At 43.7% G+C, this 23,784-nt stretch overlaps 1 protein-coding gene across 1 annotated transcript; it reads left to right on the plus strand.

Moving 5' to 3' along the window:
• Window positions 1-347: 347 nt before the first annotated feature.
• LOC109280383 (cell surface glycoprotein CD200 receptor 2) lies at window positions 348-20,009 on the plus strand. The gene is made up of 8 exons (XM_019476357.2): window positions 348-484; window positions 1,506-1,602; window positions 5,212-5,370; window positions 6,857-7,168; window positions 11,942-12,193; window positions 12,599-12,697; window positions 15,685-15,731; window positions 19,203-20,009. The coding sequence occupies exons 3-8, from the start codon at window positions 5,304-5,306 to the stop codon at window positions 19,320-19,322; spliced, it is 897 nt and encodes a 298-aa protein (XP_019331902.1). The 5' UTR covers window positions 348-484; window positions 1,506-1,602; window positions 5,212-5,303; the 3' UTR covers window positions 19,323-20,009.
• Window positions 20,010-23,784: the final 3,775 nt, after the last annotated feature.

The raw sequence follows: 23,784 nt of genomic DNA on the forward strand, positions 1-23,784 counted from the left end.
CGATAGAGCTTAAAGCTGTGGTGGCTCATTTTTTCACAGAAGGGAAAATGTTTTTATGGATTTTTACTGACAGGTGTTTTTAGGGTGTTTTTTTTTTACAGAGCGTCTATAAATTTCTGAACAGTTGGCAGCCCTAGTCCCACATCAGATACACAGTATATTTTATGGTTAGTTCCTCTGTACTGCAAAAGTCTATCTCTGTAGGCTTTAACTTGTGTATCTACATCCTTTGGGGGAGTGACTAACTGACTGCTTGGCCTTCACTGAGCTTTATGTGAGAGACAAGGTTTCTTTCATGTAAGGCAGCAGGAGGCTGTGGCTCTGAACGTTAGACTAATGATCTTAAGTGTAGACTGGACTCTCAGGCATTATAATAAAAAGACTGCCTCTAGGCAGCTGTATTGCATAATAAGTGCAGGAAGGAGGATTGCCGTGATTTGTGTCTTTGACCAGAAGCAAGCAGCTCAGAACTGAGAACAGGCTGGTGAGGACTTTTGTATGTGCCGTAGTGGAAGTGAATGGACAAATGGGTTTGAAAGAGTTTGCTTCTGGTCTTCAGGGATGGATCTGGGGGCAGGATGTAGACATGCAGTTGCACCCCACTTAGATTCCTGTTCCACCCAAACTTTAAAACCAACCGCCTAGGAGGGGCAGCAGCATTTTTTTTCAGGCAGTGCTGAGACAGTCAATTAACTTCATGGCTTAGTATCATCTCCCTGATACCTGCTAATCTCCCTCCACTTCACAGGTGTTCACAACCCTCTGTCCTTTTTAATGGTCTTGATGGAGGTACTGTCAAAGCGCTCAAGAAGGCTAGATTGTGTTAATTTATGACTCTGAATAAGAGATGCAAGTTTAACTATCATGATTCTAGGACTAATGAGACAGTATTTTTTTTTTATAATTATGACTATTTTTTGCTTAGTTTGTGTTTTTGACATTGATATAGAATCTAGGAAATTAGTGCATAGTCCAATAATTATATTTGTTTTTGCTTTGATCTTAAACTGAATAATATAGTGCCACCCATTAGCATCTTAGTAAAGCTTCTAGTTAATCCTTAATTGGGGAAAAATGTGTGTTGTATTATATGTGATATGCTGCAGCACCTGCACCCTACTTTTAAAGTCCGAAATCCGCCCATGCTGGTATATTTTACATTGGGCTGGATTAAATAAAGGATACCCTTACATATATGATTCACCATTTATTTGAGTATTCACTGGTGTGGGTAGAACTGATGGATTTTTTGTATTTGTTTTGAAAAGCTGGTAGGGACTGAAATGAGATGTCAAGCGCTTTCTGAACAAGGCTGACTGCAATGGAAACTTCATTCCCATCTATGGGCTGATTGGCCTATGTGGGATGAAATAGTGGTCTCATTGGTAGTACTAGTGGATTAGAATTCATTTAAACACATTAGTTCTTATGTGGGCTTTTTATTAAGGTTCACAAAAGGGGTCAAGAAAAGATTGACTGCAGTGGCATCTATTTCTCATCCACAGAGGCAGCTAGTTCACAAGACTGGACTACTTCAGCATTGCTGCTGCCCATCCTGCACATCTCCTGTAGAAAGTGGACTCTTGCAGAGCTGACAATCAGGTATCTTTCATCAGCAATAACATTTATTAATGTTATCAGGGGCATTCTCTTACTGCAGTAAAAGCGCCAATGGAAAGAACAGAGCATGTCATTCATTACAAAGACTTTCTTCCACAGTTGTAGCCAAACTCTAAGTAGAAGCATTTTAGCAGAACAGAGTGAATAATATGAAACTGAGGTCCAACTATTAGTTTAATTCTTTTAAGTGAGTTTTCTTCAGCTCTGTTCAACCCCTCAATGTGTTTTACACACAGGTTTCAGAGGAACTAATGGAATTTGCAAAATTGTGTTGACTTGGGTGTGAAGAGTTTAACAGAAAAGTCTGGAGGAAACATTTCAAATTCTTAATTCATTTTGTTTGAACATTTATGGAGAAAAATGTTTTGACTTTCTGTTTAGAAGTTATGTTTTTCAATTAAAAGTTGACTGAAATAAAAAAAAAATTAGTTGTTGAGTTAGTTTGCGTTAACAAACGGATTTACATTTATATGTACTTCTAAGTATTTCCAGTGTACAATTAGATTAAACTAGAAGAAAAGTTTGTTGCAACAAGTTTGTGTTGTTTAATGCACATATGATGCAATACTAATAATGTGATAGTAATAATGACAAAGGTTTCTATATTTATCATAAGTTCACACCAAGCGTTAATTAAATGATAAAAAATGTGGTTCCTGCTGTGAAGAATTACAGTCTGGTATTGATCTTCCAATGATTTATGCCAACATATAGAGTTACTCCCCCTGAAGTTATGAGTAGGATCAGGCTGTAAATCAGATATCCCTAGGACATACACCTGAACAAAAAAGGGAGTCAGAAAAAGACATTCAAGCAATAAAAGATAATGTGAGTTGTATTGGCATGGAATCATAATTTTTGACCATTTTGAAATGAAGATGGAAGAGAAGTAAGAAACTAAACAGACAAAGTCAGTAATGGGAAGTGAGGAAAGAAGTTAGATTTGAGGGAGGATTTGAAGGATGAGAGCAAAAATTAAGAGTTGGACAAAAATTTCCAACAAAGAATTTCTTTCTTGGAAAATGTAGATTTTTTTTTTTTTGCCAAACTTGCAAAATAGACACGTTGATATCAGCATCAATTTCAACCAAAATGTTTCATTTCAAAATGTCATTTCAGCTTAATGATGTCAGCTTAAGGGGATGTATGACTTTGAAATGACAGTTTCCATGTTGAGTAGACATTCCTGAATTAAAGACTTTGGTCAAAATAAACATGCAATTATAAAACATTTTGCTTCAGATCAACCTGCTGTTTCAAAGGGTGAAAACATTGATTCAGTTACAAGGGTCAGAATTTTTTATTTTGATACTTACAAATTAAATACCCTATGACACTGATATTTTGGGATAATTTTGATCACAAGTGGGGATAGAAACACATGTTAAGATGTGATTGAAATTCTAGTTTCTAGTCAGTGGCAAGCTCTGAAGTTTGCTTTACAGAAAGAAGGGTGTTGAGTCAGGCAGATCAGACAGCAGGGCTGAAGATGTGAGGTAGAGAAAATGAAGGAAGAAACCAAGAACCAACAAGACGTGCAGTGCTGAGCTATGGTGTGATGAAAAGTGAGCTGAGTTATAGGGAAGATAGATCTATGAGGAGTCTGAAAGGCAGAGGGCAGATGGCAGAAGTGATATGGGAAAATGGTGTGACTTTCCCAAGCTCAAACTGCAGCATAGGATGAAAGTTTCTAAACAAAGTATGCTGCTCAGCTGCTGTGAGCTGTCTTGATTGAGCCCCTGCTTAAAAGTGAGAATGGCATTTTGCCCTTCATGCAGAAGAGACCAAAAAACCCCCAAAATCATAGAAAAAAAATTGAAGAGGCAGTGAGAATTGTGGCTACAAACCACTTGCATGTGTTAAACATCATCAGTGTGTTTAGCGAGCATTAAACTTCCCAAACTTACTCCAGCTCGCTTAGCAACAATATAATTTGGTTTCACTTCTGTGTCTGTAACCTTACTGTGTCTCGCCCCCACCAGTGACTGTCTGGATCTTGTCTTCTTGGCTACTATTCCGCTTCCTATTTTCTGTCCCTTGTGTTTGTCATTATCCCTTGACTGCACTGAATCTTCTGCCTCTACCTCTCACCTGCTAACGCAGACATGAACCAGGTCAGAGAAAGATTATTTTAGCTGTCATGAACTGGTAGAGGAGATTACAGGTAAATTGGAATTGCTGCAGGAATCATCACTTTTATAGTGCTTAGTCTCCTTTTCCTTCTTCTCATTTTAAACTCTATTGAAGTCATTTGCAATTCTTCAAATGCTCTTACTTTAGTGCTTGATTCCAGAATTTAAGTAACCAGACTGCCCAGTGTGCTCTTAGTCATTCTCAGTTTTATTTCAAAACAAAGGTCTGCTTTTGGAGTAAATGTATCTAGCCACTGGTAGGTATTATTATTATTTTTTTATTTTTATTTTATTTTATTATTCTTTTTTTACTATAACACCAGGAAATCTCCACCAGAACAGCACTGCAGAGCTGCACGAATGTGAACTAAGTTACAGCGTGTGATTTGGTGAGCTGGAAAGCTAGAGCCTGGATCCAGCAATTGACTACAGATACAATGGTGTGCCTTTCTGCATCCCCTTGGGTCATGATGTGACTCCATGTGGTTGTAGTAGAAATGATCAGGAGGCTGATAATAGGATGTTAGGGAAGACTGCAAACTGCATGTCTTTTACTCAGGAACATGCCAAGTTTGCAGTTCAAAAAGAAAGACCTGAATGTCTCAGCCCAAATATCTGGGCTGGGAACATATGTAAGCCTATGATGTAACTTCTGTTATAGGTAATTTTAATGACATTTTGAGGACCTGAAAGCAGCGGATTTAAGTAAAAACACCTTCTTAATATTAATCAAAGATTATCAATCTGCAGCTGATAATTGGCAAAAAGTGATCTATTACAAATCACTGATTTTTTTTGTTTTGGAATATCAGGTGTGATACCCTGTGTTACTAAACTCATCATTCATTTTCTTTTCTCCCCAAAGCATGGGAAATATGTAAGGCTTCCTTTTAAAAAATGGTTGTGATCTTTTACAAGTAGAATGCCGTCTTTTCTGTTTTGTGATAGAAATGGCTTCACCCTTAAAAATTAAAAAATAAGGATAAGATAATGGCTACATAGACTCACATTTCTATCTATCAGTGAAAGATTAGATCCTGAATATTCTTATTCATATCATTGCCTTGATTTTCAAAATGTGATGTAAAGCATCCAGGTTCTTTCTAACAAAGCACTTAACCAAATAAATCAAGTAGGGGTAATCTGTTTCAGTTGAAAGTGTAGATGCATCTGAAATAGCATTACTCTATCTGTTTTGGGTACCGGTACAGTAAATCTATGGCAGCATGGGCTATAGATACTTCACTTGCACCCCTTGGCATTCTGCTTGTAAAACAGCAGCTTCCTCCATTGCCATGAGCTCATTGTCAGTACTGGATGCCATCTTTCCTTTTGAACCTGCTTGCAGGGGTCAGAAAAAGTGTCTAAGATGAACTGACAAGAAGTCTTTTATAGAATACTTGTATTCAAGGAAAACAGTTGTTTTTATTCATATTTTGTTTCTGTTCTCTCAAAACAGGACATTCTGGGTGGACTTGCACAGTCATCTGTGATTCCAAGCTATTTCCAGTGCTTTTACTTGCGGTTGTTTATGCTCTCCCCTGAGGAGAGATGGTCCAAATGTGGCTAGTTCTGGCTCACCTCTTATTTTTCCTAATTGGCCAGGTTCAAGGGTCAGGTAGGTGGGAAAGATCATAAAGCGAATGTAATGTTGTACACCTCAAGGCATTACAAAGTATTCTGCATTTCCACTATATGAGATTGGAAGGACACCAGGGGAAAGGGGAAGGATTTTCTCTGGGTGTGAAACAGGGTGGCAGGAGACGGTGGGCAGAGGGACTGGGGAAGGGGTGGGGAGAGCAGGTTTTGTATACCTAGATGTGAACGGGGTTGAGAAGCTTGGTTGGGATGGTGTAGAGAGGGTTTGCTGTGCTAATTGGCAGGGAAGTAGGAGTCGGTGGAGTGGAGTTTTTAAAGCTTTAGGGTGTCAATTAGGGAGTCTGTTGTTATTTCTTATCTCATGGGTGGGTGGCTTGTCAGTCATTGTACGCCACTGGGAGCATTTCTGGATACCACAGGAGTTAAAGGTGAACAGCAGCTCTACTGTTACTCTGAAACTGGCCAATGTTGATAGAAAAGCTACTAGTTAATGCAAAACCACAGTGCAAGCAACTGAAGAGGCTTTACTGATACAAGTAGAAAACATCACACACAGTTAGAGGTGGGAAAGCCAGAGAGTGGTGCACATTAGAATCACAAAATAAGCTGTCCTCACCCTGACCTGCCACAGGAAGGTGCTGCTGGACAGGCATGCAGTGCACAGTGCATGCAGGCTCCATCTCCGGTACAGTTTACTGCAAACTTCCAGGATTAAGACTTCTGGGATACATGGCATATGTTTCGTCCCACAATTGCCCCAAATACAGTGGGGAATCACAGGCTTTAAACCTTGTTACAGAGACATGGTGGCATGTATAGTGTTAACTACATGCTCACCACATTGACCGACTAAATGGTATTCTCTTGTCTCGCCCTCAGAGGAATTTCCTCCTTTTAAGTGATTCTATGCCCTCCCTAACACTTCCCCAAAGCCTGTAACAAGGTAACCAGAAGTCCCTGGCTAAAGGGGCTGGATGATATTTTTTTGGAACATAATGGTGTGATTTATAGCTCACTATTTTGCATCAGTACAAAGCAGTACAGGTCATTGTCCCCCCTGCGTTGCCAGCCCTTGATGGATGGGCACGCAGTAGACCAGCTATGGAAACTGAGCACTTCTTTTATGTAGCATTATGGACTATGAGGCACAGGACAGCCAGAAATCCTTGAGCAGCAAGCAAGTGGTAAGGGGAGAGGCCAGGCTCCAGTCCGGTAGCATTCTCCAGTGGTGACTGAGACTCAGTTCAAATACAGACATAGCAAGGGGCTTCCACAGAATGCAGGATCAATGAGATCAGTGAAGTTTCTCTCATACATCTGTAGCTGTCAACCAATTTTAGACCATATGGTATAAATATGCAGACATAGGTGTGAGGATTGGCACTGTGAGAGGTTTCAATGCAGGGCAGGGAAGGGGATGCTAAATCATAATGAAACTAAGAACTTCCTAAGCTAAAATTTTGAGTGGAAATGACATTATTGCTTCACTGCTTCTTCCCATGTAGTGAGCAACGTGTTTGCAGTGACTGGTACTAGGGCGGTGCTGAGATGCCCTTACATATCAGTGGCACCTATGGTTTTGGCAGTATGGAATATAAGTGCAAAGAATGGAACGGCATGCTTATTGGCTTACAGAGCTGATACCAATGAGACAAAAAGTGTAAACTGCAGCGAGAGGATGACATGGGAATCTAGACCTGATTATGGCCCTTCCCTTCAGATTCACCCTGTAAAGCTTGCTGATGAAGGAACTTATATGTGTGAAGTTGTAAATAGTGATGGGAGTTTTTATGAGACCTATGCTCTGACCGTGTTAGGTAAGAACCATCTTATGTTCTTTATTTTTGAGGTAAAATTAACTTGATTTTGCTTTGACAGGCAAATTCCCTATTCTGTGCATGCTAATGCTAGGAAGTGAGGGTTAGAAAACTCTTCAAAGAGAAAGTTCAGCATTTATTTCCTAAGGTTTGTTCTCTTTACTAATGACAGGCTGACTGGCTGTTCACAGAGAAGGGTAATAGGGTTGAAGAGCAGCACTGGAAATGTGTAGGCTGTGCACCCCCTGGAAGCGCCAGACATGAAACCAAAAGTGTTGGCAGAAGTGCACTTCTGGTTTCATCGCTAGCTTGGCGATTGACTGCTGGGGGGATCTTCCCTCCCCCGTCCCCACTGTCGGCCATCTGGTGCCCCCCCAGTTTTGGGAAGCGCCAGTCGCCCATGAAGAGTAGTGTAGATGTATGAGAACTAAATGCTTTGTTGTTTTTACAACAGAGATAAGTGGGCACGAGAGGAGGGATTTTGAACATTATCAAAAGCAGCATGCTGTAGTAACATTCTCAGTTACATGTGATGAAAGTTGTTGCACACAAGACTTGTTCAAAAGTTTACATGGACATTAGAATACACCATTGGCCTGTGAAAAATGGAACTAGGTGACCTTAAATATGTATCTCTCTTAGGTAGCTAAGGCAGTGATATCCGTGTATGCTGTGTGCATGTAAGAGCTTCAGGACTTGGCTGATGAATATTTCTTTCACTAACTTAAAAAAGGTATGAGGATGAATTAATGAGACCAGTTCACCAAAAGAAGCTTGGAGCACGCTCATTTTCAGCCTAGGAGGGGACAAAAGATCATTAACTTACCCAAAAGTGAAAACATTGTTAACAGAAACTGCAGATTTTACCTTAAATTTCTAGAAACATTCTAGTCTGGAAAAAGACTCTGTGTTCCAGTTGGACTATCGCTGGTAGGTGCTATAAGGCTTCAGCCCCTTTCTGGTCGGTGCCTTCCTCCCTAGTGATGTCAGAATGAGACTGCACCCTAGGTCCACCTAGATGGTTCCAAGCACTGCCCCTACTTGCCTGCCACAACTTTGATGTTGATTGATGGGGAGGCAGTTCCCTGTCGGTGGTGCCAGAGGGGTCTTGACCCTGTTCTTTCTTTGTGGGGCTCCAAACCTCTCCTTTACCCCACCCTTACCACATCCACAGCCTGGGAGGACTGTGCTCCCTGTAATCTTCCCTGGGATGATCTCTTCTCACCTGTGTGGCCTGCCTCGATTGGGATTTGGTCTGTTCGGCCATCAATCTCTCCTGAATTGATCCCTAGTCTTCAGACCAACCTTCGGGTAACTAAACATGCCCCAGCCTGGGGGTAACAATAACTTAGAAGATTCTTAACTAAAAGAGAAGATGTTCAGCATCTGCTGATTGAGTGCCTGGGACTCTGGCCCCCAGGACCCCTCTGCCTCCCTGGGACAGGAGAAGGAATTTTGTCTATCTCTCTGGGTACTCTTCCCAGGGACCAGCAGACTAGGAGTTAATCACTCCTGATCCCACCACCTGGTGGAACTTGCCCCTTCTCTGTCCAGCTCTGGGCCAGTTGCCGCCTGCTCCTCCCTCTTCACCAGGCTGCCTGCAGGGTTTTGCCGTCGCTTGCCGCCCTTCCCTGCCATGGTATGTGAACTCTCCAGAGAAGCCTGGTCTTCGCCTGTGATTGTGGGGACGATCTTCTCCCTGCTGTGACCCTCCGGCAAACTTTGGCTCCCTGAGCCTGGACCCATGGTTTTTGCCACCGGGTTTCCCTGTCTGATGCTGGGGCTTCTTGCCCTGTGCTCCGCTCCGCTGTTCCTGCCAGGCTCTGCCACCAGGTCTCTCCCCAGCTGCCTTTTGATCAGCCCATGCTTCCTTCAGGCCCCGCCCCCGGGGCTCGCTGATCCGCAGGCTCAGGCAGCTGCAGAACTGTTGAGCCTGCGTTGGCATTTCCCCACAGCTGCCACTCATCCTGGTCTCTGCCATGAGTACCGGTGCTCATTGGGCACGGTCCCGGGACATGTTGGGAGGGGGTCTTCTACCTCCCCTCTCACATGGACTAATTAAGTTATAGTGATGTTGGAAAGGTTTGCAACTTTGCCAGGTTTCAATAAGGTACAGGAAAGGGAAGATTTAATCTAGTTATTCTACAATCACCATCATAATTAATGTCACCTAACTCTTTCCTGAGGACTTGTCTTTCAGATAGATAGAAGCTATTGTCTATCTCTTGTCTCTCCCTGGTTAGAATCATAGCTAAGTAGGGCTGGAAGGGACCTCCACAGGTCATCTAGTCCAACCCCCTTCCTGAGGCAGCATCATGCCTATCTAAGCCATCCCATAAAAACCATAATCTAAACCCTACATAAGACTACCATCAACTTGACATAACACAAGCATAACACCCTAACTTGCCACAGGTAAGGCAGAGAAACCACAGCAGCCAGCGTTCTGCTTCTCTGCAATGTTGTCAATATGTACTCGAGACAACCCAGGGAGAGGGCCACAACCCCTCCCCACCTCTTCACCCCTACTATAGAGGAAGGCAAAAACCCCCACAGTTCATACCACTATGCCCATGGAGTAAAATTACATCCTGACCCCAAATATGGCAATTGGTCTGACCTTAAGTGGAAGGGTAAGACCCTCTAGCCAGGAACCTCCAGCTTTGTTCCCAGCAGTAGCATTGGCACACCCCATGGCCAGATGGTGGCTCCTGTGCCAGGCCTGGGCTCTGGATTGGAGATCATTATCTGGCTCACAGTTAGACTAGGCACTGCCTATGTGGCCCACCAGGGAAAAAGGTTGAGCATCCCTGGGCTAAACAGTCTGTAGTTTCCCAGGTCCTCCTTGCCTTTTTTAAAGAGGGTCACTACACTGGCCCTTTTCCAGTTCTCTGGTACCTCCCACAACTTCATGAAGATCACTGCCAAGGGCTTCGAGATCTCCTCTGCCAGTTCCTTCAGGACCATGGGATGAAGCTCGTCTGGGCTTGCTGACCTAAATTCATTCAGACCAAATAAAACTCTCTGACCATCTCTTTTGTTATTTCCTCCCTCAGCTTACCCCCGTCATTATCCAGATAATCCCTATTAGGTGTCTGGCAGCTTAACTATTTTGTGAAGACTGAGGCAAAGTAGATGTTGAGTAGCTCTGCCCTCTTAGTATCTTTGATTAGGAGCTCCTCCTGGCTTGTTAACAGAGGACCTGCAGCTTTCTTGGTCCTTCTTTTTCTGGCCAACATACTTATAGAACCTCTTCTGGTTTTCCTTAACATCCTTTGCTAGGTACAGCTTGTTTTTTATGTTTTCCTTCCTGATTTTGTCCCTGCAGGTTCTTGCTATTTCCTGGTATGCTTTGTTGGTGACCTGCCCATTCTTCCTTAGCCTGTATGCTTTCCTTTTGCATTTGAGGCATTTTAGAATCTCCTTGTGCACCCAAATTGGTCTCTTGCCATTCTTCTTGTGGTTCCATTGTGTTGAGACAGTTTCTTGTTGGGCTTCCAATACTGTGACCCTCAGAAGCTCCCAGCCCACTGGGTGCCTTTATCCTTCAATCTATCCTCCCATGACACCATACCTATTAAGAACTTGAGTCCAATGAAATCCATCTTTTTGAAATCTAGCATCCTAATTTAGCTGACCTCAAGCTTTTCCTGTATTAGGATCTGGAATTCTATTGTATCATGATCTTTTCCTCCCAAATTTCCCCATCACTTTCTCATCCTCCACCAATTCTTCCCTGTTGGTCAGGACAAAATCCAAGATAGACGATCCACTAGCTGTATCCTCCACTTTCTGGAGCAGAAAGTTATTCTCCACACAAGTTAGGAACTGGCTTGACATTTTATTTTTGGCTTCATTGTTCTTTCAGCAGTCGTCTGGAAAACTGAAATCTCCCATCAGTACCATATTATCAGCTTTTGGATAGATTTGTCACATGCTTTAAGAGTGCCTTCTCTACCTCCTCTTCCTGATTAGGCGGCCTATACTAAATCTACACCATTGTATTGGTGGAGATTCTGCTTTGCCATCTTCTTCCTCCTGAACCAGGGAACAAGTGTATGTGAGAGCATACACAAATGTATGTTATAGTCTTTGTGATTTTGTGGGGTGCAGAATAGTTAATGCTGGTTGCTTCATAGAATTCCTCTTTTACCAACCCCCTGCCCCCCTCTTTTCCATACATATTGTCAACTTTTAATGCTTTAAACGTATTTCTCCATAAAAATTCCAGGTGTAATTTCACTGTGCTATGTTCTCTTCATTAAGTATGTGTTTTGCTAGAGTTGTGCCTGTTGGTGTAATTCATTTCCTTCCCTTGCCTTTATGATTGGCTGGTTTTTGTTGTAATTTCTTTCCAAAAAACAGAACCTTCAAAAGTGACCAGTAACTTTGGCTGTTCAATATCAGCCTCTTTGAGATGTATTGATTTATTTTTAGAGGAGGATTGCCCAGAACTTCCTGAAGTCCCAACCCTTTAAAATATCTTATGTTTGAAACCCCAGACAGAAGTACCAAGCTCCACCAGGGGTGGATCCAGAAGGAATGCACTCCATCCTTCGCCAGATCTTGAATCCACCCCTGGGCTACTCTGTTCCACTCTGAATATCCCAGTGGTTCCTAGGCCACTACTGTACACTAGAGAGAGAGAGTGATTTCAATTCAGCCCTTCTTCCATTGAAACCCCAGATCACTGGTCATTTTGGAAAACCTTGGCTGGGTTATTTTTTCCTCCCAATTTCAATAAAATGACTCAATTTCCCCTCTTTCCTGCAGTCCCTCCAGAAGTGACTTTAACTTATGAGAGCAGTGAGATTGCTCTGTGTCGAGCATCTGCAGGGAAGCCAGCTGCACTCATTTCATGGGTCCCTATGAATGGTCACAGCATTGAGAATAAAGTTCATCACCCCAATGGAACAGTGACCACAGTCAGCAGAATGTACTGGAACAACAGCACTACCATTAACATGAGTTGCTTAATTAGCCACCCAACCATGAATCGGACTCTGTCCATTGATCTGTCACCAAGTGAGTACCAGTTTTTAAATCTTTGTATCAGGGTAGTCCAGATAATTCTCTACCCATCAATTCAAACAAGTGCCAAGCAAATGATTAGGTGGTACCAAACAACATTTCCATGCAGCAGAGAAGATTTATGGGGCAAAGCACTATCTAAGGAGCTATGCTTGAATGATAGATAACTTATTTATTTTCTGTCCTTTATATAGAATGACCCAGCAAGAAGGGTGTGTGTGGTGGAGAGACAGATTTCCTTTGTTTGATAGAATCTAGTCTGTTCAACTAGACTTCATAACACTTAAGAATAGAGGCGGAACATCCTCCTTCTTGACTTGGGTTGTTATCTTCACCAGTTGTATAATCTCCAAGTTTTCTCCGAGTTCTGTATCTATCCCTGTTGCTTTATTTCTGCAGAATCCCCCATATTCCAGTATGTCATGATAGTTGCCTTTTCCTGTGTTGCTGTTGGTGTTCTTGGTGGTGTGATTCTTTACTGGGCTTTAAAATACCGAGGTAAGTCACTTGGATTTTAGTCACTGCTTATTTCAAGATGGAAATGGTTCCATCCCATCCCTGACTAAAAATGGACACATAGACATTTATCCCACCACCCACAGAACTGGTTGGGGTTGAGGAAAAAGCCAGGGTCCCAATTACTGTGCAAACCCTATGTTCTAACCTTACAGAAAACTCTTGAGGAAATGGAGAATCTGCTTTCCTTGGCATTTTTAAACCAGACCAAAAATTCTATAATACGGGCCTCATTCTGCATCATTACATACTCCATATGTGGTCAAAAATCATGGTAACAGAAATTCTTTCATGCATCACATATGCTTTTTAGAATAATTTAATGTAACCCTTTTGGCTATATCTCAGTGGTATAACAGAGCATTTCCACATCCTGGACAGTGGTGGCACACAGGATAGCAGTGGCATGGCCAACCACCATCTGCATCACCTGTTTTTGCACCTTCCCACTTCCCAGCCCCATAGGAGGTGCATGGAGCCAGGAGTGGATCCAGTGGGGGTGTAGTTGCACCCCCCCCCCCCCCCGACCCCCCTCTTTGATTCCTGCTCTGCCCAAACTTTAAAACTAACTGCCTGGGAGGGGTAGCAGCATTTCTAGTCAGGCAGTGCTAAGGGAGTCAATTGACTTTATGGCTCATTCTCATTCCCTGATTCCTACTAATCTCTCTGCACTTCATAGGTGTTAATGACTTTCCTTTTTAATGGTCTTGACATTCCACTATTCCAACTATCCTTTCTTCTGCAATTTTTCTGTCTGTTAACCATTCCTGGTAATGTCTCTATTTTATTTTATAGCCCTGAAGACTGTTTTTAAAGTCTAGCTAAAATCCTTAACTCATGTGTGATAATAATAACTCAGGTGTATAAATGACTGATAGTGAAGTATTGGAAGCACTGTTAAGAGATTCAAGAAGGCTAAATTTTGTTTTATGAATCTGAATAAGAGATGTATATTTAACTATAATGACTATAGGACTTTTGACACATTGGGCACATCTTCATGAGATGCTACATCGCTGTAGTGGCAAGCTATGGTGATGTAACATCAGTGGTCACTAACCGTGATGCCACTGCCACTGCACAGTAGCAACAAGCTACTGCACAATAATTCCTTGCTACTGGGAAGTAGGGTCGGAAATGACCCATGCGCTGCCAAGACTGTGCAGCACTGGCGGGTACTGCACAGTCATTTAGTACTTGCTAATATTATTAAAGCATCTAGTTTTTCTTTAACTGGAGAAAAAAATGTGTTATGTGATGATGTGCTACAATTCTGTACCTCCCTTTTCAAAATCCTAGATCTGCCCATGCCCGGGGATGCTTCTCTGTTCAGCCCTTTCCCCCTCTACACTGACACTTCTGCTTTTTCTATATTTATTCTACAAACTTTTATTGAAAATAGTGTCTGACTCTGGTGTATGAACACATTTCATTATGTGAGGCTTACTGATTTGCTGGGTAGCTGAACGTGCCTGTAGTCTGCCCACAACTATGTTGGAGGGAGAAAGTTTCTCAGTGCTGTAACTGACTGTCTGAATAGATAAAGTGCACCAACACAATCAGTGATATTCTCTGATATCTAGTAAATCTCAGGGTCACGGTTTGAGAGACTTTGAGGGGTTCTACTGTGTCCAGTATGTGCTGGACACATTTCAGCTCCATTTAGCAGAGTAGGGCCAAACTGAGTATGTTTCATTCCTTGTTTCCAGTTCTGATTATCTGTTGTTTGGCTTAGCACCTATTTCTCTTCTTTCTACCATCCCCATCTTATCCAGATTCCAATAATGATTTTCTCTAGCACTGGGAATTTAATGAGAACCTGCCATTTCTAGTTAAATTAGAAACTCTTACCCAGACACAAATATTTTGAAAGAAAAAAACCCTCTATGGAAGTCCAAGCTTATTTTCAAATTATAATGACTGACTCCCATAGGTATTCTCACCTATGGGGTATTCCAAGGAACAGTTCTTAGGCTTGCTTTCTGGCTTGATACAGCCATTATGAAGGGGTTTATTGATAATCATTATAGATTGCAGGGTTTATTGTTCATACATTTAAATAGTGCCATAGTCAAGATTTCTTGCAGCACATAGTGGGAAGACTTTAGGGTGTGTACAGAAGTGCTCTGTTCATTTTTTACCAAGCTGTAATTTAGGGAAATTTTTATAGCACTATAAAGTTACAACACTCTTAAACATGACAGAAGGCAGTGTTTGGGGGTGGGGAGGAGGGCCTCTGAGCCTCTCTCCACTTTCCAGGCTAGGAGGCAGGGGGTGCTCTGCAGTCTCCTGGGGTCTCTCCGTTGGTCAGAAATTTGACCAGTGTACAGAAGTTATTTAAAGTGCTGTAGGTTGCTAAAATGCTGTAAAATACAGTGCTTCAAATTTAATACCTCATTTAATAAGGGCTAATTTAAAGTGCTGTATAGCTATGCACTTCTGTTAAGTCATGGCAACAAAGCGCTTTAAATAGCAAAACAAATCAAACCAACTTCTGTACACACACTTAATGTTTAAGGTTACAGTTCCCAGTCACTTGAACCTACAAATGTTTACACTTTCTATTGAAACTCATTCTAATTGTTTTTAATGCCTCATGCAATGTCCACAGAAATCAGCAAGTTAGACAAGCAGGATCTTACTTAAAAACTGATATGACATAAAATCTGAATATTGCTAATAAAGCTTACTTCAGTCCTTGTGAAGTTTTCTGAGACAGGGAACCTTAATTCTATCATACCCTAAACCTACTGGAGTAGTTGAAAAATTAATTATGCAAATGGAAAGTCCAACAATGCTAGTAATAAAGCAGTTTAGATAATAATGATAAATTCAACCAAATTACTTCATCTGTGTGAAAGTGAGAATGCTTTAGCTAATAGGAAAGGTAAGGTAAAAGACAAGTATAGGTGCAGCAGCTGTACGTGCCTTGTCAAAAAATTTTGTTCCTTTGGTCGCATATCTTCCAGCTTCCCAGTTATCAGGATCAGCACATGTTCCCACAGTGGTAAATAAGGTAAGTGGCAGTTGTTCTTATATCATATGACACAACTAACTTCTTTTTAACTAACAAAGGTTCACACAGCTCCCATGTGTCAGTATGTACGTGTTCTGAATATTTGTGAAAGTCTCCATCACTGTACTTGTCTTTTTGGTGTATATTGCAAGAACAGCGAGCAACCACTTAAGAGATAGAAGGACATGTAATGCAGCTTCTCCAGCTTAGTAACACTTTAAATTATAAATACAAATAATAAAGCATTTTTAAGATTGAGCTTTTGAGCTCTTGCAAATCGGTGTGTTCAGAATTACAGTTCCTTGGAAAATCTTTGCTTTGTCCTTGTGCATAAGAAGAGATGTTTTTATGACATGCGTGACTGAATTAAACTAAACCCATGCCACAAGCAACATGAGATAGCTGGATGCTTTTGTATTAAACATGCAGGCTAGACAAAACCTGGCTAGACAAAACTTGTTTGTAACCATATAGACATCCCCTCTGGACTGAGGAAATGCAGGCACATGCCTGCAGTGGCTCAGGCTAGAAGCCGGGGTGCGCTGGAGTAGCCCTCCCTTCCATTCCATAGTGCTGAGCTGAGGGGAGGGGGGGTGTGGCCAGGTCCCGGCAGGTCACTCTGATTAGGGAGGCATCCCCTTCCCCCTGCTTCCCCCCCAACCCAACCAGCAGGGGACCCAGAAGGGAGCTGATAACAACATTGAATTACACAGCAAGGAGTTATACAGAGTTGGTGGTGAGAGGGAGCAGGAGGAAGCCAGTCAGACCCCGCTGTACTTGCAGTCTCTGCTGGAGCTGCAGCCAGGAACCAGAGGGGAAGAGCCAGCCCTGGTAGCAGAGAACAGATCCCTGTCCAGGGCTGCAAAGCATCTGGGATGCTGGGAGACTCTGGTTTACGTTAAACCAGAAAGGGGTCTGGGACAGACATTGCATAAACCAGTTTGACCCAAATTAGTTAAGTCTGATACTACATTCAGCCAGGTTTATCTCAAACTGGTTTCAGCCATTTTCAGACTGGTTTATGTGCACTGTCTATTCTGTTACAGGTTTAAACCAGTTTCTTATCACTTAAACTGGTTTATGTGTAATGTCTGTCCCTAGCCCTTGTGAAACACTCTTTAATTATACAATTTCATACTAGTTTTCCTACAGGAAATCTGCTTCATGTAGCACACAAGAATGAATAACAGAATGAACAACTACTCAGTATTTGTTTTATCCTCATTATTTACTTTGTACCTCTGTGCCTTATTTATTTCATGCTGTTCAAACTGGGCTTAGAACAGTAATTTATTTTTTTTTCTCATGGGCTTTTCTGTGGCACTTACCTCTTTAATATAAATGCTTCACAGCATCTTCATAACCTCTCTCTGTAGGGACGGGAGGTATATTTATTCCCATTTTGCAGCTAGGGAGCTGACCCATGACAAAATGGTCTCAGATGTTTCCAACAATTTCTGTGAGCCCAGTCTGGTCTGCCCAGGATCTGACTTTTCAGAGAACTTGTCATTATGCAAACACCCAGTTGAAACATGGAATCTCTGTTTTGCAAGAAATTTTCATACTTCAGAATTTATTTCATTCCAATTCAGAAAGAAAACTATATATTTACATTTTTTCAACAGATTGGAAACCTAAAATTTTGATAACAGAAAGCTGTGCACCAGCGAAACTTACACAGAAGGATTCTATTGTCTTGTTAATTTTGTTTGTTATAATGTTAGCACCCACATTTTATAAACAGTTCTGCAGTAGGGCTGTGTGAAATGTCAGTGTTCTGTTTTGACCAGTGTTTCGATGTTTCGACAGAACAGCATTTCGTTTTGAATTTTGTTTTGATTCAAAACAGCTGTTGCGTTTTGTTCCGTTGAAACAGGGTCGAAACAGCAAAACTGTTTCGACGTTTCGCTCATAGGATATAATGGGAAGGACAAAACAGCCTATAACTTTGTCATTTCTGGCTTCAGGCATGCTAGCCCTTGTGGAAGCCACAAAGCCAGCCAAGTTTCAAGGAGGTGTAGGTGTAGGGGTTTGAGGGAAACTGTACATCAAGCTGCGGACAAGCAAAACTCGTGACATGGGTGACACTGTGTGTGGTAAGGCACAGCAGAATGAAAGCTGGAGGCCTCCTAGCCCCTGATAGGGCCACGACGCCTGCCAGCTTTCAAGGAGATCGGTGCAGGGGTTCTGGGTTCTGGGGCCCTGCACCTCTGGCTGCTGACAGGCAAAACTCGTGTCATGGGTGCTTGTGCAACTGTGTCCGTCTTGGGGCATGGGGGGACGGGGAGGAACTACTGCAGGCTTGGCTGCTAGACCCTGCTGTGGCCACAAAGCCTGCTAGATCTTAAGGAGAAGGGTGCAGGGGGGTTCTAGGGTCCTGCATCCCTAGCTCCTGACAGGCAAAACTCATGACATGGATGCTTGTGCTAGCTAGCTACTGTTATGCAATCAATCATGATTCACTTAGGGACCAGCTCAATACACAGTAGCTAGCAAGGATAATGAGTTAATGGGCAAGGATTAACACCTACAAAACCACAGACTAAGGAGAGGAAAGAATCAATACAGAACTGGGAATTGCTTCTGCCCCAAGACAGAGACAGTCAGTTGCACAACCACCCATGTCACGACTTTTGCCTGTCAGCAGCTAGGGGTGCAGGGCCCCAGAACTCCCCTTCACCTGTCTTGTTAACAGTTGGCAGGCTTTGTGGCCGCAGCAGGGCCTAGCAGCCAGGCCTGCAGTAGTTTCCCCCCTCGCCCTGTGCCCCAAGACAGACACAGTTGCACAAGCACTCATGACATGAGTTTTGCCTGTCAAAAGCTAGAGGTGCAGGGCCCCAGAACCCAGAAGCCCCTGCACCTATCTCCTTGAAAGCTGGCATGCTGAAATTCAAAACAGGTCAAAACAGCGTTGAAACAAAACTGGCTGCAAAATCTTGCACAGCCCTACTCTGGAGGTTACTGTTATGTGTTGAAAAGCAAAAAAGAGAATAATTGTATGAGGGGAAAGTATGAAAGTTAGGCTCACCCTGGTTTATATGTCCATGTCCAGTAGAACAGTCCTGGGTGAGTGGGAGAATAATATCAGATCCCAGTGCTGGTGATTTGATGGAAAAATCTGCCACTAATTACCTGACAAAATGATATTTTGAGCTATGAGTTCAGTTACATGTACCTCTTGCAGGCCCATGTGTGGTAGGAGAGCAAAGAATTACAGGTCCTTCACTGCCTGAGTCCCACCTTTTTTCTGTCCTGTCCAGGTCATCAAGGAGGCTGTTGCTGTATTATTCTCAATGCTCAGGTTTTACCATGATTTCCCCATCTCTTTTCAGGGTGATAGTGGTATAACTTCACAGTCCCCTCACATGTCACAGTTCCAATTTCAGCTATTTTGCTTTTCACTTAAGGCTCTATATTTATGATTTACTACAGAAATCTATTTAATGTTTGTGGGATTTTTTTGCATTGCAGACTAGAAATGATATCAGACTCCAATCCAGGACTCAGAAAATTAACACAGTTTACTCTTCCATTGTGTCAGATGGCATCTATGAGAATTACCGTGTGCAGAATACGTATAAACATCACTAAGTACATAACATTGCATATACAGACAGGCTTGTATGAATGCTGTTACTAATCACATTGACATTGATATTTAAAAAATCCCAGAGCTATTACAAAATGGGTCAGATGAACTGTAGAACACATAAATGCCTTCTTCAGGAGCTTTTTGTCAAGAAGACTTGATTTCGAGTTCCTCCATTTGTCTACCTTACTTCTGCTACTTTAGTTTCATGTTATTAACCATCAGAACAGTCAGGAATATATCCTTTGGCATTTCAAAAGCAATGATGATGGATGTTGGAGGGATGATGCGGGGGAGAGGGAGGTATGTCAGGAGACAGATCATTCAAGATAAGGGGTGGGCAAGTATTTCAGCTGGAGGGCTGCTTCACAACTTTTGGTGATATGTCAAGGGCTGCAAGGGTAGTTCCACCCCTTGACAGCTTCCTTGCCCTGGTTGCCATCTTGGGACCGGAATTCCTGCTCCTAACCCCTGACCTTTGCCACTGGAAGTTCCTCCTCTTGCCCCTGGAAGTACTCCTTTTGGGAAGGGGGTTTGCGATCTTGGAACCAGAAAAAAAATACTAAAAATCAAGCATCTACTGTAACATATTTTAATTTTGTTTCAAAAAATATTTTTGTCCTGATTTACACGTGTGTGCATATTGTATACAGAGGTAATTGTATAATAGCTTAAAATAAAGTCTTACTCTTGTATATTGTGTGGGGTGTGTGTAAGTATGGGGTGTTTGGGTGGGTGTGGGATTTGTTGGGGGGCGGGTCATGAAGGGATATGGGGGATTGTGGATGGATTGTGGGAGTGTGTTGGTAGGTGTGGGACTATGTCCAGACTGTGTGTGGGTAGGTGTGGGATTTGTGGGGTGGGTGTGAGGTTTGTGGGAGGTCTGTGTGCTGGTGTGGCATGTGTGTTGGGGTGTGGGGGTTTGTGGGGGGTGGTGGGTTTGTGAAAGTGTGTGGGAGGGTGTGTGTGGGGGGTGTGATGGTATGTAGGGGTTGTAGGGGGTTTGTCGGGGGATGGGATTTGTAGGTGGGTTTGGGGATATCTGTAGGTGGATGGGGGGTCTGTGGGTGTGTGTGGGTTTGGGGTGTGTGGGGGGTATGTGGGATTTGTGTGGCCTGTAGTGGGGTCGGTGTGGGGGGATGTGGGGTTTGTGTGGGTGTAGGTTTGTGGTGGGGGACTGGTGGTGTGTTTGTGGGAGTATGGGGTCTGGCAGCAGCAGCAGGTGGTAGGCCCTTGGGGACGCGTGGAGTGGAATTAATTAGGCAGACGCTTATTGGTTGCAAAGCCAGATTGTTTACTCACATCAAGGTGGTGTAAGACGGAGGTCAGAGATACTTAGTTAGTTACAGCTTAGAGATCGTTGTTCAGTTATTCTGCAGATATATATATACGGGCCGGCGGTCGGCTTATCGGGCATGCGGGGCAAGGGTACGCCAGGGAGGTCACGGCGGGAAGATGCTGACAACTGATCAATTTGTCAGATTTACTCCAAGGTGTGGGCAGAGTTGCCTTCGACTTTGCGAAAAATGTAAGCGGGTTTTGTTTGTATGATAGCCAATTGTTTTTCGCCACGTCATAAATCTAATTAGAATCGCCAATTATCTAGCGGTCTTTGCTAGGGTGTTATTTTCACAGGGTTACTCCTTGTTTTCTTTGACCAATTATAATGATTTATATAAAGCAAAGAAGGCAAAAGTTTTTATCTCTGTTAGTGGCGCAGCAATAAATTTCTTTTTGACATGCGCAGAAAAAAGCGGTTACTATCATTATTGTTAACCCTTAGTTAACCTAGTGCAGAAAAAACTGTTTTAAATGGTTATTACTTGTTTGTGACATGGGCACTACTTAATTTGGTTGTGACAGGTGGGCTCCATGCTGCCACATCAGGCTCCTGGCACTGCAGCCAGGAGCACGTGCTGCTGGGCCAGGCTGGGCTGGCTCTGTGCCTCCACATGTGGCTCCCCACTGGAGTGCTGGAAGCCCCGTGTGGTGACACGGAGCCCACATGGTTTGGTTCAAAGGTTTTCGCCAGCAGGCCAAGCTGGCTCTTTGCTGCTATGTGCATCCCCCAGAACTCAGCTGAAGCCACATACTGCTGGGAAGCTCTGTCTGTCATGGCCCATAAGTGCTCTGAGGGTCTGCTGCCTGCTGCTGCTGCTGTCACCTCTGGCAGGAGCTGTGCATTATAGAAGGGGCAGGGGGCCACACCCTTCACAACCCCCTGCACACACACATACCTCCACAAACCCTACACCTACCCACGCATGCTCCTCACACCAACCCATACACATGTGCACCATTGGGAAGGGTGGGATCTCTGCTGCCATGTGCAGCTCCTGACACTGCAGGCAGGAGCTACCCTTTCCAGTCACCAGCTGTCCAGTCACCTGGCTGCCACCAATTTCCCATGCTACCTGTTGCCTGGAGCGATGAAGTGGGGGCAGGGGCAGGAGGAGCCACTGGAGTCAGGGGGAGCTGAGCAGTACCCAGTTGCTGCAGCAGTAGCAGGGGCAGCTGTAGTAGGAAGCTGTGCATGGTGGCCAGGGCTGAGGCAAGGGCCATCGGTGGGTGCAGGGCAGGTGTGGGCCAGAGGACGGTGCAGGCTGTCCCAGGCGGGGCTCATCCTCACGTGGAGCACTGCAGGGGCAGCTGCAGGATGAATTCAATCAATTGATGGGCCAGACACTGCCTGTGAGCCCTATTTTGCCTACTTTTGCCATGGAGCCAGAATATGTTTCTGAGGAATAGCTGGGCTGTTTCTCAGGCAGTGGACACATCACAACAGGGGATGAAATAGGTGAGTGAATCTATCTACCTGCCTACCACCACTAGGATTGAGGAGTACTGTTGGGAGTAGGGAACTTCAGTGATGAAGTCCAGGGATATTGTAGCTCAAGCCCAAGGAGGAGAAGGCAGGGACCCAAAGAAGTTGGTTCAATAGGTCTTGGTGTAAAAAAAAGTTTTACAGGAGTTGATGTCTGAGTGCTTCTTGGGCCACCAAAAATTGTGGGTGAGGAGTTTCTTAGCCTTGGCATGGCCAAAGCAACCAACTACTGGTGTCATGGCCAAGTTTGAACACCTCTAAACAAGGCTGTACTTCTGGAAAATGAATAGTACCCCCAGCTTAATGGTCAGGTTAAGGACTTAAATTCAGTAAACTGGGTACAAATATAGCCAGAAAGGATGGGGGGAGGGTCTTGGTCAAGGGAAGATGGTTGAGGGAAGAGCTCCAGTAAGTTCCTTTTCTTTGTACCATATATAAAGTTTGTTGGGGGTCCAGAGTCTTGAATGGATTCTGTGAGGTAGCATCTGTATATTCCTCCTTTCTAGGTAGGGTGTCATCCTTGCTATTGCAAATTCCTGGTCTATAAGCAATTATAAAATCAAACCTAGAAAAATAACAGAGACTGTTAATAGCAGGCCTGTCACTGGTTAAGACCCTCCCAGAGGAGATATCCTACATTCTTGTGGTCAGTAAGGACCTGCATGGGCAGCAGTGGTGTAATATGACCATTGATTCATAGATTCATAGATGCTAGGGTTGGAAGGGACCTCAATAGATCATCGAGTCCGACCCCCTGCATAAGCAGGAAAGAGTGCTGGGTCTAGATGACCCCAGCTAGATGCTCATCTAACCTCCTCTTGAAGACCCCCAGGGTAGGGGAGAGCACCACCTCCCTTGGGAGCCCGTTCCAGACCTTGGCCACTCTAACTGTGAAGAAGTTCTTCCTAATGTCCAATCTAAATCTGCTCTCTGCTAGCTTGTGGCCATTATTTCTTGTAACCCCCGGGGGCGCCTTGGTGAATAAATACTCACCAATACCCTTCTGTGCCCCTGTGATGAACTTATAGGCGGCCACAAGGTCACCTCTCAACCTTCTCTTGCGGAGGCTGAAAAGATCCAGTTTCTCTAGTCTCTCGTCGTAGGGCTTGGTCTGCAGGCCCTTGACCATAAGAGTGGCCCCTCTCTGGACCCTCTCCAGGTTATCCGCATCCCTCTTGAATTGCGGCGCCCAGATTGCACGCAGTACTCCAACTGCGGTCTGACCAGCGCCCGATAGAGGGGAAGTATCACCTCCTTGGACCTATTCGTCATGCATCTGCTGATGCACGATAAAGTGCCATTGGCTTTTTTGATGGCTTCATCACACTGCCGGCTCATGTTCATCTTAGAGTCCACTAGGACTCCAAGATCCCTTTCCACTTCCGTGCCACCCAGCAGGTCATTCCCTAGGCTGTAGGTGTGCTGGACATTTTTCCTCCCTAGGTGCAGCACTTTGCATTTCTCCTTGTTGAACTGCATTCTGTTGTTTTCTGCCCACTTGTCCAACCTGTCCAGATCTGCTTGCAGCTGTTCCCTGCCCTCCGGCGTGTCTACATCTCACCATAGCTTTGTGTCATCTGCAAACTTGGACAGAGTACATTTGACTCCCTCGTCCAAGTCACTGATGAAGACATTAAAGA

Source organism: Alligator mississippiensis, chromosome 1 (genome assembly GCF_030867095.1).
Source record: "Alligator mississippiensis isolate rAllMis1 chromosome 1, rAllMis1, whole genome shotgun sequence".
Lineage (NCBI taxonomy): Eukaryota > Metazoa > Chordata > Crocodylia > Alligatoridae > Alligator > Alligator mississippiensis.